This window comes from Giraffa tippelskirchi, chromosome 12 (assembly GCF_054371585.1).
Source record: "Giraffa tippelskirchi isolate mGirTip1 chromosome 12, T2T-mGirTip1v1.2.pri, whole genome shotgun sequence".
NCBI classification, from domain to species: domain Eukaryota; kingdom Metazoa; phylum Chordata; class Mammalia; order Artiodactyla; family Giraffidae; genus Giraffa; species Giraffa tippelskirchi.
The window spans coordinates 36,357,508-36,376,691 of NC_137286.1; the positions used below are offsets into that span (position 1 = coordinate 36,357,508).

General features: G+C 50.5%; 1 protein-coding gene and 1 long non-coding RNA gene across 3 annotated transcripts in view; one reads left to right on the forward strand and one right to left on the reverse strand.

Annotated features, from left to right (window-relative positions):
- The window catches only part of LOC145529368 (uncharacterized), a 28,578-nt gene that overhangs the window by 6,596 nt on the left and 2,798 nt on the right, over positions 1 to 19,184 (reverse strand). The window contains exons 2-5 of one of the 2 annotated variants that reach the window (XR_014071140.1): positions 18,000 to 18,946; positions 17,594 to 17,735; positions 16,255 to 16,492; positions 15,231 to 15,670 (exon numbers count right to left, since the gene is read on the reverse strand). This is a non-coding gene — a long non-coding RNA (uncharacterized LOC145529368). Of the gene's footprint in view, positions 1 to 15,029; positions 15,121 to 15,230; positions 15,671 to 16,254; positions 16,493 to 17,593; positions 17,736 to 17,999; positions 18,947 to 19,184 lie in introns of those variants that run through there. The other variant, XR_014071141.1, reaches the window with a different exon arrangement.
- CHRNB4 (cholinergic receptor nicotinic beta 4 subunit) lies at positions 1,752 to 18,450 on the forward strand. Its single transcript, XM_081549638.1, has 6 exons — positions 1,752 to 1,946; positions 6,406 to 6,554; positions 12,193 to 12,237; positions 12,341 to 12,450; positions 13,210 to 14,200; positions 17,494 to 18,450. Exons 1-6 carry the CDS (start codon positions 1,892 to 1,894, stop codon positions 17,632 to 17,634), a joined length of 1,491 nt encoding a protein of 496 aa, XP_081405764.1. The 5' UTR covers positions 1,752 to 1,891; the 3' UTR covers positions 17,635 to 18,450.

Below are 19,184 nucleotides of genomic sequence, written 5' to 3' on the forward strand. Positions count from 1 at the left end.
GCTCCCATACTGTGGTATATGAGAGATAATACACATACTGTGGGCGAAGGCCTCAGACAACACATCAGCAGCAGTATCCCTCTGCAGCATCTTTCAGGCACTGGGATACAACCAAGCCCCCAGCTTCCAGCCAAGAGTCTTTTAGTCCCCTTCTATCCCTAAGCACCTGCCACTGCCTTTGACTTCCAGAGCCCAGTAGGCTCCCAATTTCAGCCCCCCCCCCATTACTTTGCTTCCCCCCCCCCAAAGTTAGTTCATGGAGATCTTATTTTCATCCTGGTTATGTCTTTTTGTTTGCTTTATACATTGACTTAGCCAAAAAGTTTGTTCAGCTCTTCCCATAACATCTTACAGAAAAATCCAAACAAACTTTTTGGCCAACCCAATATTTCATTTATTTATTGCTACAGTTTGGAGAAAAGAATGCACTCAATCCTACATTCTCCAAGCCATCTTAAAAGCAAAGTCAGCTCCATTTCAACAGTGTTCTTTTTAAAAGAATATACGCCAACATGTCAAATTATAGCAAAAAAGACATTGGGGAAATCCATATGATAGCAAGCCTGAGAGTCCTGGAGAGAAAGTGGCAAAGTTACTACCTTTAGGTGGCCACTAGCCCAGACCCTGCCCTGTCCCTCTAGGGGAGGAGGTGGAAAGCTTGGAATGAGGCCTACAGGAATACACCAAATGCCCTGTAGGATTCTGGATCGAGGCACCACTTCTGGCCAGGTTCAAAAGTAGGGCTGCCCTGGTGTTGATGCCTGTCCTGTAAGGTCTCCCAACTCCCAAAGGAATGATATTGTTTCCAACTCTTAGCAAGGATCACTTGGCTGGAGGACGGGGTGCTTGCTCCCTTGAAGCACCAGAGCTGTTTGTAGTCAGCACAGGTTGTAAGGCTCAAGTGGGAGGACACAGTCAGTCCACTCTGGCCCCATCCTGTCCCTTCCCTAGTCACTCAATCTATTAGTATGTAAGCAGACTCTGAACCATTTAACCCTCCCCAAATCCACACCCTTTCCCTAGGCACCCTTTCCCCAATGTCTGCAAATAGCTATGCCCCACACCACCAGGCTTATTCCCCACTTCTTGCAGTGCTCCTTGCTTTCGGCAAACCCCATGGGCACAGACTGGAGATCTTTTTCTGTAAGACCTCCTGAGACCTGACAGCAGGCAAATCCTAGAGAACTGCGGGCTAGAGTACAACCACTTTTCGCAAAGGTCGGAGAAGGCAATGGCACCCCACTCCAGTACTCTTGCCTGGAAAATCCCATGGATGGAGGAGCCTGGTGGGCTGCAGTCCATGGGGTCGCTAAGAGTTGGACACGACTGAGCGACTTCACTTTCACTTTTCACTTTCATGCAACGGAGAAGGAAATGGCAACCCACTCCAGTATTCTTGCCTGGAGAATCCCAGGGACGGAGGAGCCTGGTGGGCTGCTGTCTACGGGGTCGCACAGAGTCGGGCACGACTGAAGCGACTTAGCAGCAGCGAGAGAGCGCAAGCCAGGGTCCGCCTCAGTCTCCCCAATTATACAAAGGGTGCAGGCGCTGTTCTGCCAGCCTCCCTTTAGGGAAAGTGGGAGGCCTGAGTAGGTCTGGAAGTACCAAGGTCAGCCCCGGGGTGACGACCCTAGGAGGTTGGCTTAGAGGAGCCAGTGGCGCCCCGTTGGTGCCGGCCCCGCCCATTCCCGAGTGGGCGTAGCTCACAGCTGCTGCCCCCAGCGGGGTTCGGCTGGGCTCTCCGCGGGGTCCTAGCGCCCTCCGTACCACCACTTCATACCTCCGAGGCCGTGGGCACCCGCTCTCACTAGCCTACTCGAGGCTGCTGGTGCCCGGGCGGTCCGACCGACCGCTGAACTCGCCTCGGCTACCCCTCCAGCCCCTTCCCGTCATGAGAAGCGCTCTCCCTCTGCTCCTTTTCTCCCTGGTTGCCCTTTGCGGGCGAGGTGAGTTCTTTTCGGGGAAGGAGGGAGGGGCGCCTGAGTCTGGCAGAGCCCGGCTGAACTGGCTATAGGTGGGAGGGCAGAGGGGGTGCTTAGCACCCGGGGGAGTGGCCCGAGATTGTCCCCGATGAGTGGGGGCGTGGGCGGGGCTAAGCCCACTCTCCAGCAGCAGGGGAGGGGCAGGATGAATGGGTCTGCGAGGTTCGGGGTGGGGACCGTGTGTTCTCTGCGTGGCCACCAGGGCCACCCTCCAAATCGAGCGCCTTTGGGCTGGGTATCGGGGCTGAGTGGACAGGAAGGTGCGCTCAATCCCAGCGCTATTGTAGAGACAGCGAAATTTAGCTTGGGGGTGGGGAGGTGGGGGTGGTACTCAACTTGCCAGTCCAGGTGTGTTTGGGGGTGGATCTCCTAGGAAACACACTTCGTTGGCACTTCTGCCCCTAGAGGTTGGCCGTCAGGACAGCCAGCTTGGCTGAGTGCAGGACTGGTGAATTGCAGCCTGCCACTCAGGAACCTGCAGGCTCTACCTGGAAGGGAAACCCAGTCAGCCCTTCCCAAGCAGAGTCCAGATATGGTGAGGATTGCCTGCTTCCGGCCTCAGTCTCCCCATCTGTGTTCCAAGGACTCTTTCAGTTCCTACCCTCTAGCCCAAGCTTGTCCTTCCGGCTCTAGTCAGCCCAGAGGACCAGGGCTGTATCTTTCTCAGACAGAGACATACCAGGGGGTGTTGGAAGAGGATGGGGGGACGTGCAATGTTCCTATTGGGAAGTGGAGCTCTCACCAGAGACGATGTCTGCACTCCATGTGTGTGTCCCGGCTCTGTCACCACTTGCTCACTGACCCTCTCTGGGCCTCCGTTTCCCTGTCTGTTCTATGGGTATGATATGCCCTGACTACATACTTGGGGACTCAAGTTTGTCAGTTGCAGTGTTTCTTAAATATGGTCCTAGGGCAACCTGCATCAGAAATGCCCCATACACATCCCTGGGCCCCATCCTAGGCTCATAGGGTCAGAATTTCTGGAAATGGAGCCCAGGAATCTGCATTTATACAAGCATCCTGGTGATTCTTACACATGATTGGAGAAGCTGCAGGTAATATATCATGAGCTCTTTGTAAAAGCTAAAACCCTCAACTTTTGGGGGAAAAAATCCATAGCTGCCTTTTAATAAATGCAAATCTCTTGTTCCCTTCCTCTGTTAAGGACAAACATCCCCAAATGAAAATCATTCTGCCTTTCAGATGCCCACTTGCCAAGATTCCATGAAAGTGACCCTTCACTTTCTGTGGTTTGTGAAAAGAAGAAAGTGTTAGCGACCCATGGACTGTAGACTGCTAGGATCCTCTGTCCATGGAATTCTCCAGGCAAGAATACTGAAGTGGGTAGCCATTCCCTTCTCCAGGGGATCTTCCTGACCCGGGGATGGAAGCTGGGTCTCCTGCACTGCAGGCAGATTCTTTACCGTCTGAGCCACCAGGGAAGCCCAAATAGCTGTGGGGCTTGTATTACAAACCAATAGCTATTGCCTTTCTGTTTTTCCAATATAGCTTTTATGATAAGCTCTGCTTTTTCAAACTGGACACACACACTCACACAGTTTAGAATTCCAGCCATGGCTTCCTCGCAGACTGTCACCCCTCTCAGACTGTTAAGGCCTGCAGAGAAGGCCTAGGAAGACAAGGCCCTGGACAGAGGCAGGTCGGGCCCACTCCTCCTCAGAATCACTGGGTCATGACTGACCCCTAGTGGTGGCCTCTTTGTGTATCTCTTCCGGCTCCAGGGCTCGGAGGTGACCCCCCACTGTGTCTGTGATGCTTTCACTTCTTCTGGGCCACCCCTGTCATCTGGGAGTGAGAGGCCTCTTCCTAGTCTTTTAAACCTGGCAGGCCTCACAGGCATAAAGTAGCAGATTGAAAAGCCTAAACATGTATTGTTTGAACCCCCTCCCCCACCCCGTTTGCCGCCCACCCCCACCCCCTCACCGTGCACATATACAAGTACAAATGCAGGCACAGGCATGAGTACACGCTTAGCTCTGGACACCTCCATGGCTTCTGCAGGGACAGGCTCCTTAAGGGTGTGAAAGAAGACCCAGGGGTTGGGGATTGGTGTGGGAGGGGGGCTTTACCTGAAAGAGCATCCTAGACCTGGCTCTGCCTCTGACTTGCTGGGGCTCTTTGAGTAAGTTCGTCCCCTTCTTTGGTCTCAGTTTCCCCAGATAAGAAATAGAGAGTGGGCTTAATGGCCTAAGGTTTTTGGAACCGCTTTTTCTGGAGCATACAGCTGGTTCTCAAGATGGGAAGGAGTCCCTAGGAGCCAGCTGAATGCCTGAGAGGCAGGACAGCCCCAAAGGTAAGCAACCTGAGCCTCCCAGGTGGGCTCAGAGCTGGAACACAGGCTCCCACAGCCTGATGAGCAGCCCTGGCCTCTTAGACACCCAGGTAAACCAGCCTCCTGGGGCTGCAGAGATGTGGGATCCAGCCCTTCAGGGGTGGGGGGCCAGGAGCTCCAGATTCTGACCTGAGCTGTCCCAGACATGCCAGATTGACTTGGGCAAGTCATACCCCACTGAAATGGTGGGTCAACTCGAATAAAGAGGGGGTGTGGGAGAGACTGAGCTAGAGCCTGGGGGCTACAGACTGGCTTCCAGCAGCTGGCCTCCGGGAGGGGGTCCAGGGTGTGAGAGGCAGAGATCAGAATGTAGGCCAGGCATCCACAGGACCCTCTGGGCAGCCTGGGGCAGTTTGGGGGAGGGACAGTGGGCAGCAGGTGCGCTGGGAGCATCTTTCACAGGCACTAAATATTGCATCTGCTCCAGATAGGCAACGAGTTGGAAAGCGCGTGGAGCAGGCCGGGTGGCAGCTGCCCTCCATGGCCTTGCATCCAGCCCAGCTCCCACCCAGGAGCCCACCTCAGACATGCTCTGTCAGGCAGTTCACAATCTGGGTCCTCTGGCCACATCCAGAGGGAGGGACTTGGTGAGATAGAGTGAACTGCCCCTCTGAGGAGGACGTAATCCCAGTGCGGGGCCTGGTGAACCAGCAGACCCACCTCCGCCTCCTTGGCCTTCCTTATTCCCTCATCCTTTCCCCCTCTTTCTTGCTGTCCCACTATTTCTTCCGTACACCCTCATCTCTTCCCTTATCCCTGGGATCTCCTGCTCAGGTGTCCTTGACCTTCCTTGGAGGCTCCTTCTTTCCAAGGCCCTTCCCCACATACCCTTAACTGAAGTCACCAGAGTGAACGTGATGGAGTTCCTGAACCTCACCTTCACTCCCAGACATGTGAGGGAGACAGGACAAAGACCCAGATGCCACGTGGCAAGAGATCTGGGGCTGTGGGCGTTCAGTGGGGCTCACGGCCACGTCAGGCTCCTTTCAGGAGGCTGCCTTTGCTGGGTCTCAAATATGGTTCTGAGCCCAGGCCCCTCCTTTAAGCTCCAGACCAGGAGCCAACTGCCAGCTGGACCCCTTCGATGTCTCAAAGGCACCTTCCTCTCTGTAGGGCAGAGTCTGAACCCAGAAAACTCCCCCTGGCCCAGGCCTTTTCTCTTTTAGTGAAAGCATCACCATCTCCCCAGCTCTGAACACAAATTCACATTTGAGTAATGTCTCTCCTCCACTACACAGGAGGCTCTCTGAGGGCAGGAGCCATTTCTGGGTCTCTGCTGGCTGTTAAACCCAGCACATAACGCAGTGCCTGGCATAAGAAAGACGCTCAGATATTTGACGGCTGGTGGCCGTTCTGGCAGAAAAGTGCACTGGAAGACTTGCAAGTGAGACAGTGAAGGTCACATGGGGAAATGAAAACAATATATATGGCTGAAACATAGAGTACCTGGGCATGGAGGTGGAGAGGTAAGAAAAGATCAGGTTGATGAAATAATGCTGGTGGCAGGAGCAAAGGACTTTGGATGCCAAGCTGAAACATGGGGATGTGAACTCTGCCTACAGCTCTGAGAGGTTATGGGCAGGAATGGGCTCTGATCCAATAGCTGTAGGAAGGCCACTCTGGCACTGATGGGACATGATGGCAGGGGCAGAGTTGGGGTAGGGAGACCAGCAAAGAGGTCTCCCTGGTAGAGCCCGGGGGCAGGGTGGTGAGCCAGGATCAGGGCTGGAGGGATGGAGAGAGGAGGATGGACTAAGTGACTTGGAAAGTAGAAGAGACAGAACTGGGTGGCCACTTGGGTGAACCAAGAAGGGGGTCAGAAATAGATGCCCAGGTGCCATTCAGTGTCAGAGGGAACAGGAAGAGGAAGATGTAGGGCGTGGGGAGAGACACCTGAGCTCTGTCTTGGACAGATATAATTGAAAGACCCCAAGGAGAGGCAGGCCTGCCAGCATCTTAGCTGTTCCGACTGGCCCTGAGGGCACCTGTGTTCCCTGGCCTTTGCAACTTTCCCTTTCCTTGCCACCAGTTGGATGAGGACCCTGCAGATCTGACTATGTGTTTTCCCAGGGGACTGCCGTGTGGCTAATGCAGAGGAGAAGCTCATGGACGACCTTCTGAACAAAACCCGCTACAACAACTTGATCCGCCCAGCCACCAGCTCCTCCCAGCTCATCTCCATCCAGCTGCAGCTCTCCCTGGCCCAGCTCATCAGCGTGGTAGGTACAGGGGGCAGATTTGCCCCCAAGGTTATTCATCTGATCATTTTCCATATGTGAAAATTAAGGAATTTGCCTAAACTTTGAGACCCCTGACTCTGCCTGTAAGTTATTATTTTTCTTTCCCAAACTGCTGTCTGTGTCTTTGCACTTGCTCTTTTCTTTGCTAGAGAGGTCTTGCCCACTTTGTGCACTCTTATTCCACACTTTGGAGCCACCTGCACATCCATGACCCAGTACCAATTACAATGCTTTGGCTTCAAACATAGTTGGATGATCAACAAAGCGTCCAACTATGAGTGGCTAAAACAATAAGGACATCTGTTACATCACATAACAAGAGAGCAGGTTAGTCGTTTCAGTGCTGGTTAATGCAGTAATTGAGTGATATCAGGATTCTAGGTTGTTGGCAATGATGTCAGGACTCTGTGATTCTCTTGTTTCCCACCCCCACCCTCACCCCCACCATGATCATAGGATGGCGGCCATGGTTCCAAACATAAATCTTCACATGACAATGTCTGTGGCAAGAAATGGCAAATATTTTTTTGGGGGGGTCCCTTTTTGAGTATGAGGAAGACTTTCCCAGAGACCTCCCCACATCTGGGCATCCCAATGACCAGGGCTACAGCTCGTGCCTAAGCCTTCACTGATTATTGGCTGAAGAAATGGAATTACCATGGTTAGCTAAGACTTAATAATATGTGGTGGGACTTGCCTGGTGGTCCAGTAGCTAAGACTCCATGCTCTCAATGCAGGGGGCCTGAGTTCCATCCCAGTTCAGGGAACTAGATCCTGCATGCTGCAACTAAAGGTTTCGCATGTTACAATGAAGATCAAAGATCCTGTGTGATGCAACTAAGACCTGACACAGCTAAATATATAAATAAAATATGTGGCTAGGAGGTCAGAGAAGGGCCCATGAAGTTCATGAGTATAAAATATCTAACAAAGTCATAGTTTTATTAACAAAGAAGTTGTAAGGGTGGAATGACCACTGAGTAGGCAGCCAACAGGCCTGCCACAGACAGATGGGTCTCCAACATGGCCATAAGCATCTCCTCCTTCTCCCCTATCATCTCCCCTGGTCTGTTGAACAGATGACCTCACATATCCCCTACCTATCAGGGGGGAAATAGGAATCATGGTACAGAAACCGATGGGTACAGAGGCCCGGGTGTAGGGACAGGGCCAGAGTCAGCTGCTGCCTTGGTCTAGCCGAGTGAGGGTCTGGATAAATGAGGGTGGTCACTGCCGGTATGGAAATGAAGAATGGATTATAGAATCCACGAGTAGGGTTGTCATGTGTAGATGCAGGACCTGGGTAGAGGAAGGCTGAGGTACAAGGAGCTCCCTTTCTCCCCTCTGCTCTATCTGAGTTGGGGGTGCCTGAGAAAACCATGGCCCATTGTTAATCTTCCCCATGCACAGATTTGGAACCCAGCGTCTGAAAGCAGCTCTGAGGGGAGCATTCACACAAGGAGTGTGTAGGTACTGTGTCCAGGCAAGGGGAAGGAGCCAGCCAAGATGGCTGAACCTCCTCTGGTCCAGCGATTTCCTTCTTATCCCCAGCCTCTCTCCCAGGCACAGTCAGCCCCCACAAAGCCAGCCCCTCCAACCTATAGCCCTCGCGAAGGCTTTGGCCAAAGTACTGGCTGGCTTCCTCCCCTGGGAGGAAGCACAGCTCTAGGATGGGGGAGGGGTGAAAAGCCTGTGCTCTCTGCCCCTCTCCTCTCCGCAGGCCAACTGGAAGGAATAAACGCTTCTGGCCACGCCGCTCCCAGGCTGGTGTCTGAGTGTTATTGTCCAGCCAAGGGCTTTTTGCTTAATGGGGTGAGCCCAGCTGCTGCCCTAGTAAGGGAGGACAGGCAGGCAGCTCTCGCCACGCTTCCAGGGTCAGGCTGCCCCTCCCAGATCTGCTCTGTAGGGTAACAGAAGTTACCAGAAAGAGGAGGGTCCACAGCCTCCAGCCCCCACACCTGTGAGTGTAGCACTGTAAGCTGTCATAATCCTGAAAGCTGTGTAGAGAACAAATAGGAGGTCCGGGGGCTTACTTTCCCTACTGTATTTCAGGGTTTGGTTTTCGAGGAGGGAGGATTATGGCCATAACCAGTTTAAAGATGGAAGTTTCTAGGGCGCAAACAGGGAGTTTGTGCCATGTGAAGGCCAGCAGGCCTTCAGAGATTGCTCTCTGGGAATGCTGGGGCTGTCTTTGGGAAGGCAGCTGCTGGGGCAGTAGAGAGGACTGAGACACGGGACTAAAGAACAAGAGACCTTTCTGGGTGATAGCATTGTTCTATACCTTGAAAGGAGGTGGGCTACCTGGATGATGCATTTGTTAAAACTGATCAAACTGTACCTCTTAAGTTCTATGCCTTTCACAGTATGTAAATTGTACCTCTGCTTAAAAAAATCTTTAAGTCAGATGAAGGTTTTCAGATTCCATTAATGACAGAGTTGCTTGTTGCAGATTAACTTTCTCACAAGAATATGTAGAAAAGCCAGACAAAAATGCCTCTCCTCCCCACAGTTAGTTTGAAGGTCTTGGAGAACTTAGCTAGGATTTGAGGGACCACGACCCAGGAGGTGGCCCTGACATTTTCTGGTGCTTTCCCCCTCATTTGATGATTGGTAAACATTGGGCCAAGGGGCTAGGGAGCTGAATCCAAAGTAGTGGCTAAGAGGTTGGGAAGCCTAGCTGAATCACTGCCACTCTTGCAGGGCTGAGATACACAAACTGGAATTGGAGCCCCACTGAGGAGATGGGGCCTTGGTGAGAACCTTGAAAGGACCATCCCTAAGAATCAAAATGAGTTAAGAACAGACCAGCCCTCACAAAAACTAAAACCTGCTTTGAGCCAGCTCAGTCACAGACAATGAAAATGATTTGCCCTTCCTCTGACTGCCTGCCATAAAGCCAAAGTTGGTCCTCTCTGGAGGCAGATAAAGTCAGATAAAAACCTACTAAGAAAGCAATAAGACAAGATGAAATAAGAAAAGAAAAAACAAGAGATAAAAGAAGGGAAATACACACAGATGATTCAGATATTGAACTCATCAGACATAGACTTTAAAGTAACTGCCATTATGATGGTAAAATTTATGTTATGTGTATTTTACCACTACTAAAAATAAACAAAATTAATTTTTTTAAAAAAGAAAATACCATGCATTAATATGTTCAAGAAACTTAAAGTGATAGAGAATTTAAAATGTATTGGATGGGTTTAATAGCAGATTAGTCAGAGCAGAAGAGAAAATAAACAGCAAGAGAGGTCAATCGAAAATATCTAGACAAATGATAGAAAAAAGGAAGGAAAACACAGAAATGAAGATAATATGGTATGTGATAAAAATGTCAGGTCTAACGTGCATCTAGAGTTCCTGAAAGAGCAGATATAAAAATAAGACAGAAGCAATATTTGAAGTGATACTGACTGAGAATTTTCCAAAACTGACTAAAGATATTAAGATACAGGTGCAAGAGGCTCTATGAACCCTATGTGGGATAAATACAAAGAAAATCTTACCAAAGTACATCAGATACAAACTCCTGACCACCAAAGACAAAGAAAATCTTAAAAGCAGTTGGGGGGGAAACAAAAGTCAGAAGAAACAATAAAACTAGCAGCTGAAGTGGAAGCCAAAAAATTAAATGACATTTTTTAAATGCTACAAGAACAACCTGCAAACCTAGATGTATGCCACCAGTAAAAAAAAAAATAATTAAAAATGAAGGTTAAATAAAGATGTTTTCAGACAAAAAAAGAGAGAGAATTTAATAAAAGAAGACCCAATACTAAAGGATGTTCTTTAACCATAAGGAAAAATGATCCCGGATGGAAATACAGAAATGTAGGATAGAATGAAGCATAACAGAAAGGGTAAATATATGGGTGAATTTGAACCGACATTGACAGTATAAAACAAAATATATATCATGCAAGGTTTTTACTATATATAGAATTAAATACATAACAATAACCCCAAAGTAAGGAGGGTATAGATGAATGTTCTAAAGTTCTTGCCTTGTTCTAGAAGTGATAAAAGTACTAATTTATATTAGGTGCTAAAAGGTTAAGTATATGCATCTTGCAGTCTACAGAGTAACTACTAAAAGAAGGGTCACATTAATATGGGGAGAAATGGATAATAAAATAGTTAATCCAAAATAAGGCAAGAAAAGAGAGAAAAGGAATAAACAGAAAACAGGTAGATGGTAGGTTTAAACCCAAATATATCAGTAACTAGACTAAATGTAAATGGTCTAAATACTGTAATTAAAACAAGACATTTGGGGGGAAAAAGACAATTGACATGCATCTTCTCTCTCCTCTTTCCATCTCCCCTTCAAGAGCCTAGAATGTGGGTATAATGGCTGCAGCTGCAGTAGTCATTGTGGACTATGCAGATGAGGACCACATTCTAGGTGTAGCAGAGAAGAAATCTGGAAGGTCCCTATTGACTTTGTAGAGCATAACTGCCATATTACCTTGGAGATACTTCAGGTTTGGTTTCAGACCACTGCAATATAGTGAATATTAAGTCACGTGATTTTTTTGATTTCCCAGCACATATAAAAGGTATGTTTACACTATGCTGTATTAAGTGTGCAATAGCATTATGTCTAAAATACAATGTACATAACTTAATTTTAAAGTGCTTTATTGCTAAAAAAAAAAAGAAGCTAACCATCATCTGGGTTGTAATTTTTTTGTAGTGGTAACATCAAAGATCACTGATCACAGACCACCAGAACAAATATAATAATGAAAGAGTTTAAAATGTTGCAAAAATTACCAAAATGTGACATAGACACACAAAGTAAGCAACTGCTGTTGGAAAAACTGTCAATAAGATGCTCCACACAGAGTTGCCATAAACCTTGAATTCAGAAAAGATGCAGTATCTATGAAGCAAGAGATGATAGTGGCTGGGGAGATGGGGAGAAGCAGACAAATCTCAGACTTGGGTAGGGTCCCCAACCCCCCGGGCTGGTACTGTGGCCTGTTAGGAACTGGGCTGCACGGCAGGTGAACGGTGAGTGAGTGATCAAAGCTTCATCTGTATTTACAGCTGTTCCCCATCACTCCCATTACCACCTGAACTGCGCCTCACGTCAGATCAGCAGGAGCATTAGATTCTCATAGGAGCACAAATCCTAACCCTAAAGTCAAGGTGGAATATTCTGAGATTGCCACAAAATAGAAATAAAGTGCACGATAAATGTAATGTACTTGAATCATCCTGAAACCATCTCCCCCACCTCAGTCCATGGAAAAATTATCTTCCACAAAACTGGTCCCTGGTGCCAAAATGGTTGGGGACCCGCTGATCTACAGAACTTGCTGATGGATCAGAGAGCCAGGGATCAGGGACAACTGCCAGGTTTACTGGCTTGTGGAACTGTATGGCTGGGGTGCCATTCACTGAGATGGCAATGCCAGTGGAAACCAGGTCTGGGTGAAGATCAGGAGCTCTGTCTCAGGCACGCCGGCTATGAAATACCTCTGAGCCTTTTGCAGATGTTGGGTCAGTGGTTGGTCACATGGCCCCGAAGCTCACAGCCATTTGCTTGATAAAGTGAGGTCTGTTCACCTCCTACTTGATGAACTGATAGCTGCATTTCCCTCCCCAGAATGAGCGAGAACAGATCATGACCACCAACATCTGGCTGAAACAGGTAAGTGCCCTACAGGGTCTCCAGCCTGAGGAGACGTTTTCTCCAGGGCTGCCCCTTGGCGGCAAGGGACCTACAAGTGATGGGGCCTTGCCTGTCTGCTCAGGAATGGACAGACTACCGCCTGGCCTGGAACAGCTCCCGCTATGAGGGTGTGAACATCCTGAGAATCCCCGCAAATCGTGTCTGGCTGCCTGACATCGTGCTTTACAACAAGTAAGTGATAGGGTTGGCCACAGTGGTGAGGGCCAAGCCCGGGGGTCCTCCAGTCCTGGGCTTCACCCAGACCTCCAGGCTGTCAGGCTATAAGAGGAATTAGAGATGCACAGAGCCAGCACCCTCAGTTACAGAGAGGAATTGGAGACCAAGAGATGGGAAGGATCTTAGGACTCAGGCACTGCTGGCACCAGGGCCAGCCTTCTGACCCCGAGTCCAGGGCTCTTTCTGTCCTCCATACCGTCTTTTTGACTGTCGTTGCTTTGTCTGTGTAGCACTGACTTGATGTGCATACATATTTCAGGGAGGTGGAGGGGGCTAAACAGAGTTCCCAGGTCGTAGTTGTACCAGCAAAAGCATGAAATGATTATGAGTAGGTGGTGTAAAAACAGAAAGACCCAACTTCAAATCTTAGCCGTACTGCTTACTAGTTTTCTGACCTTGAAGGCAGCTGACTTCTCTGAACCTTGGTTTTCCCATCTGTAAAATGGGAACAATAGTATTAATAATACCTACTTCATTGGACTGTTGTGAGGCTTAAATGAGCTCATCTACATAAAGCCTTTAGGCTGCTTCATGGCAGTCTCTCTCTGCTGTGCAATTGCCAATTAAAGCAGGCCTTTCCAGTGAGAGCATGGGGGTTTGGAAGAGTGACTGGTGAGAAATAATCCCACAGGGCTCTTTGGCCAGTTCTAAGAACAGCCAGACATATCTATGGGTTTCCTGATGTTCTCCTCCATGCCTTGCCCCTGCCCCCAGTGCCGACGGGACCTACGAGGTGTCTCTCTATACCAATGTGGTGGTCCGCTCCAATGGCAGTGTCCTGTGGCTGCCCCCTGCCATCTGCAAGAGTGCCTGCAAGATCGAGGTGAAGCATTTCCCCTTCGACCAGCAGAACTGCACCCTCAAGTTCCGCTCCTGGACCTACGACCACACGGAGATCGACATGGTCCTCAAGACGCCCTCGGCCAGCGTGGATGACTTCACCCCCAGTGGCGAATGGGACATAGTCGCCCTCCCTGGGCGAAGGACGGTGAACCCGCAGGACCCCAGTTATGTGGACGTGACTTATGACTTCATCATCAAGCGCAAGCCGCTCTTCTACACCATCAACCTCATCATCCCCTGCGTGCTCATCACCTCCCTGGCCATCCTCGTCTTCTACCTGCCATCCGACTGTGGTGAGAAGATGACGCTGTGCATCTCCGTGCTGCTGGCGCTCACCGTCTTCCTGCTGCTCATCTCCAAGATCGTGCCGCCCACCTCCCTCAACGTGCCGCTCATCGGCAAGTACCTCATGTTCACCATGGTGCTGGTCACCTTCTCCATCGTCACCAGCGTCTGCGTGCTCAACGTGCACCACCGCTCACCTAGCACCCACACCATGGCACCCTGGGTCAAGCGCTGCTTCCTACACAAGCTGCCCACCTTCCTCTTCATGAAGCGCCCCGACAGCAGCCCCTCCAGGGTCCCCCAGTCCAGCCAGGCTCGCCTGACTAAGTCTGAGGCCACCACCACCACCACCTTGGCCATGGGACCCACCAGCTCGTCCAACCTCTATGGGACCTCCATGTACTTTGTGAACCCTGGCTTGGCGGCTCCCAAGTCTCCAGCGGCCTCAGACTCAGCGGGTATCCCCAGAGATTTCCGGCTGAGGTCTTCTGGGAGGTTCAGGCAGGATGTGCAGGAGGCTTTAGAGGGCGTCAGCTTCATTGCCCAGCACATGAGGAGTGAGGATCTGGACCAGAGTGTAAGTTGCTAGCCCAGCCCCCAACACCCGCCCAATGGAAGAGGCTCAGACTCTACAGTCAGTTTCCCATTTCCTGAAGTTAATTCAGGAGACAAAGGCTCTCAGATTCTTTTCTTGAATAAGAAATCCAAGACTAAAATGAGTTTTATTCTAGTTTTGTGAATCCGGGGAGAGGAAGGAAGTACCAATGATCCTTTTTAGTTTGTTTTGGGTTCCCTAAAAGCAAAGCCCGATATAAGGACCTAAGCAGAGGTAGTTTTTTTTTTTTTTTGAAAAGTGATCCCACGAAGCACATTAAGGAAGTGGATAAAGTGAGATGGGGAAAGGAGGAGAGCCAGTGTGGGTATCAGTGAGCAGGATACTGCTATGGGCTCTGGGGCGTCAGAGACCCCCTGCAGAAGCATGGGAGCACGCCTCAGAATCACCCCCTGGGAGGGAAAAGGGTATTTGCCCATCACTCCCTTCCCCCATGGCTCGAGTCGCCCTGGGGCATTAACTCCCCTGCACTTCCTGGTGACACCAGCTGGCTGTGGAGCAAGCAGCTTTGGTGCGGGAGGAAGCCCTGGGGCAGAGCAGAGAGGAGAAGCAGGCAGGAAGTAGGAGGCTGTCCGTGGGCTGGAAAATGATTCTGCAGCCTTTAGGGACACAGGTGGGCCAGGGCATCCAGGATCTCCGCTCCCATGTTGTCAGGCTTGCAAAGAAGCCACACAAACATTTATAGCTTTTAGGAGTGTAGAACTATCCATTCAAATATTATTGCTACCAGGGTAATAAATTATCAACTAGTGTGACTACAATTACAAATTTCCAAAAATGAGGTTATGCTTACTTTCACAGGACAGAGCAGTGAGTTCTAGAGCACTGGTATCTCAAACGATTCCACTGAACAAGTAATGCTTCAGAGGACAATTTTATGACAGCTAAACACAGAACATAATGGTAACGGTTAGAAATTTTCCAAAACGGGCAGGAGAATAAGTTTCAGAGTCTTGTGAATGTTCGCATCTTAACACCTTATCGGATAAGATTCTTTGAACAGATTTTTTTATGACACAACATGCAGCTTCTCCGGGGAAAAAGAGGGCATCTCCATGTTCTTCCTGCAATTCCTTTTCACCAGGCTTATTCTCAAGGGATGGTTCCGGGATTCCATTAGTTAGTGCCGAGAGAAAAGAACAGGGTGGAAAAGTTCCAAAATTACCCTGTGAAAAAGCTTTGCTAACAAGCGGAATATAGGACACAAGCTCTTCTACGCCCTTGTCCTCGGAGTGTGGTCCTTGGACCAGCCGCACCAGCCTAGCCTGGGAGCTGGTTAGAGAGCCTGCATCTCAACTGCCTGCCCCAGTCTTCCCACCGCCGTCCCAGACCTGGTGGCTCAGCAACTGCATTTTCACTGGATCCCCAGTGGATTCCTAGGCTCGGTCCAGTTTGAGAATCGCACAGCTCTATAGAACGATCAGATTCCACTTTCTAAAAAATGGATTGAATTACGCTCGCTTTAGTTCAGAATCATTCAGTAGCTCAGCATCACCTAATTCATTGACTCCCAAATGTTCATATGCAGCCTGGGGCCCTGCTGGCTAATTAGGAACCACTTGGGCAACTTTTCAAAATACAGCTTTTGGGGCCACCTGTTCTGACTGAGCTGGGACCGCTGTGGGAGGCAGTCCAAGGGCTGCATTTTTAACCAGAGCCCTGCCAGTTCCTGTGCAGATGCAGGGTGAGAAGCTAGTCTCCTGCAACCCTGGCTGAGCTGGCCCCCCACCCTGAGCTCTCTCTTCTAAAGGTCTCACCACCCTCTAGCCCCTCCTCTAGACCTGCTCCTGTTTCTAACTCAATTAATTAAAAGCATCTTGTGGGAAGGAGCCAGGCATGACCCACAGTTACCATAACATCATGGCCTGTGTTCGTTGAGCTCCAGCCACACATCAGGCGCTCTGCCAGGACCTGACAGATGTTACCACTAACTCTCCCAGGAACCTGTGACGTGGCATTTACTCAAACTCCCATTTTACAATAGAGAAAACTAGGTCCAGAGAGGCTCACTGACTTGCCTAAGGTCACACAGCCGGCACAGAGCAGCGCCCAGCTCTGCACGCAGATCTTTCTGATGTCAGTAACATTTCTTGCCCTTCCCAGTGCCTTGCCCTGAACTGACACATGGTGGCTGTATTTGTTGATCGACTTCCTCGTGCCTAGCTGGAGAAAAGAGGCTTTCTTCCCTTCCCGAGGGTACTTGCTTGCCACTAAGCCAGTCCAGGCTGCTTCTCATCTTCAGCACTTTCACCCTCCCTGGTGATTAACGGGTCACGATAAATAGTGCAGAAATATAAAAAGAGGGGGAGAGGCGTGCACACACACACACAGTCGTTGGCAGTTAGGGCTGTCAAAAAGAAACCCAAGAGCCCCATGTGAAGAGTGTGAGGTTTCTGCAGCGGTTGTGTTTAGCCGGGGGTGTGGGACTGGTTGACCAGGGGTCATCCTAGAGGGTAGATGCCCACCGCTGACCAGGGCTCTGACAAATTGGGTCAGGGCTGAGCTGTGAAAGCGGAGGTGGGGGAGGAAGAGCAGGAGGCTGGGTCTCTCTGGGGGCCTCTCCCCCAGGCCAGGGAGGCAGGCACATCTGCAGCAGCACCTCAGGAGGCCAGCCAGGTTCCTGCCAATCCTTTATCCCACAGCTGGGTCTGAGAAGACCACACGGAGCATTGGGGTGGGGGCGGGGAGCCGGGGGAAGGGCAGGAGGGTGGAGGAGAGAAGCCTAGATGATGTAGAAGAGTGGGTCTTGATTAGAGGAACTAGCAGACAATCTGCTGTTAACAGAATTGAGCAAATTAAACAGGAGGATTTCCAGCTGACCTGCAGGCCCCACTGCCCAACCCCCACTCAGCTTGGTGCACCCCAAGTCTTCCTTTGGGTGAGGCCAGCTCAGACAGGGGGCTTCGGTTGGAAATGAGAGCAGGGGCCTTGTGATCCTCAGGTCCTGCCCTGCTTATGTATAATTGAGTTTGGTTTTGAATCGCACATGTGGCATCAATAACCCCTTCCTCCTAACCTTCGTGTACAGCCCAGCTCCCAGTGGCTCCATGATGCCATGGAGGAGGGGTGGATTGAGGACCTGAGAGGCACACAGGTTCCCAGCTGAAAGACCAGCCTCAGACTCAGAACTTGCCCTCCAAGTACTAAGTGGCCTGCAGGGTCCCTGGCCAGAGAGTGGGGCCCCGACTCAAGGGGAAGAGGGAAAACAGGACCCCCCTCACTCAGCCCCTGTAACTGGCCCCTCTGTCTGCCCACAGGTCATCGAGGACTGGAAGTACGTGGCCATGGTGGTGGACCGGCTGTTCCTGTGGGTGTTCGTGGTTGTGTGTGTGCTTGGCACCGTGGGGCTCTTCCTACCTCCCCTCTTCCAGACCCACACGCCTTCTGAAGAGCCCTAGGCTGCCCCGCGTGTCTGAGGCCCCCAGGATGTGGGGTGAGATGCTATGAGTGGCCACGTGGACAGTTTGCTGCTTCCTTCTGGGTCACGGCAGATGAAGCCCTAAATAAATGAGTCGATAAGCCATCAGCCCCATCCAACAGCCATAGCCATGGAGGGAGGTGGGAGAAGGGGCACGGCAAAGATGAGGGGCCTGGACTGTCCTCTCTGAAGGCCTTGGAGGAACCCCAGGAAGCCCCCGGCAGGAGGGTCTTTGGACACCTTAATTCTGGCCTATCTCCCTTCCCCAGCAGACAATGCAGATAAAGATGAGCATAACATTGGCATCCAAGAGGCCACCAGCATCTTACCTGCATTCCAGCCTACCTCTCACTCCATCTCTCTCCACTCCACCTGTCCACGAGGTTCACTGGCCTTCTTTTAGTCCCTCACGTGCTTCAGTATCTTCCCAGATTAGTCTCTGTCTTGCTGTACATTCTACCAATACCTGCTTCTCTGGATGCCTAGGAAGCTCTCCAAACGGCCGCATCATTCAGGGCTCTGCTCCACCCCATCATTTGTCCAATGTCACCTCCCCCAGAGGCCTCCCTCAGTCCTTCATCCCAAAGCATTCTCCCCCACAGCCGTGTTACCCCACACCTTCCTCCAGTGCCCCTCAGCACCCAAGGCTCTCATTAGAGCGTTGATTGTCCACCTCTCACCCACTAGAGTGTGAACTCCGTGAGAGCAGGGACCTAGACTTTTGTGTTCACTGCGGTATCCCTACAGGACAGAGCTCAGCACACAGTAGGGGCTCAATAAATGTTTGTTGAATGAATACATGGCTCCTCCTTCCTGCCCCCTCCCCTGAGCATTTCCGTGGTTCCCCACCTGAAAGGAAAGGCTCTCTCCTCCATGCTGCCTGGGTCAGGTGTGTCTCCTTCACTGATGCTCTGATTGGCTTCACCCAGATATTATCTTTTGCACAGTGCCTGGCATGTAGTAGGCACTCGAAATATTTGTGGAATGGAGGAGGAGGTTTTTTTAATCTATTTTAAAAATTATACAATAAAACTGATTTTTATGTACTGTTCTGTTAATTTTAACACATGTATAGATTCATGTCTGGTGGCTCAGATGGTAAAGAATCTACCTGCAATGCAGGAGACCAGGGTTCAATCCCTGAGTCGGGAAGATCCCCTTGAGAAGGAAATGACTACTCACCCCAGTATTCTTGCCTGGAGAATTCCATGGACAGAGGAACTTCAGTCGTGGATTCAGGAATCGAACCTGCATCTCCTGCGGTTCCTGCATGGCTCTTTACCACTGAGCCACTGGGGAAGCCCAACACACACACAGATTTATGTAATCAGGATACTGCTGCTGCTAAGTCACTTCAGTCGTGTCCGACTCTGTGCGACCCCATAGACGGCAGGCCACCAGGCTCCCCCGTCCCTGGGATTCTTCAGGCAAGAACACTGGAGTGGGTTGCCATTTCCTTCTCCAATGCATGAAAGTGAAAAGTAAAAGTGAAGTTGCTCAGTCATATCCGACTCTTCACGACCCCATGGA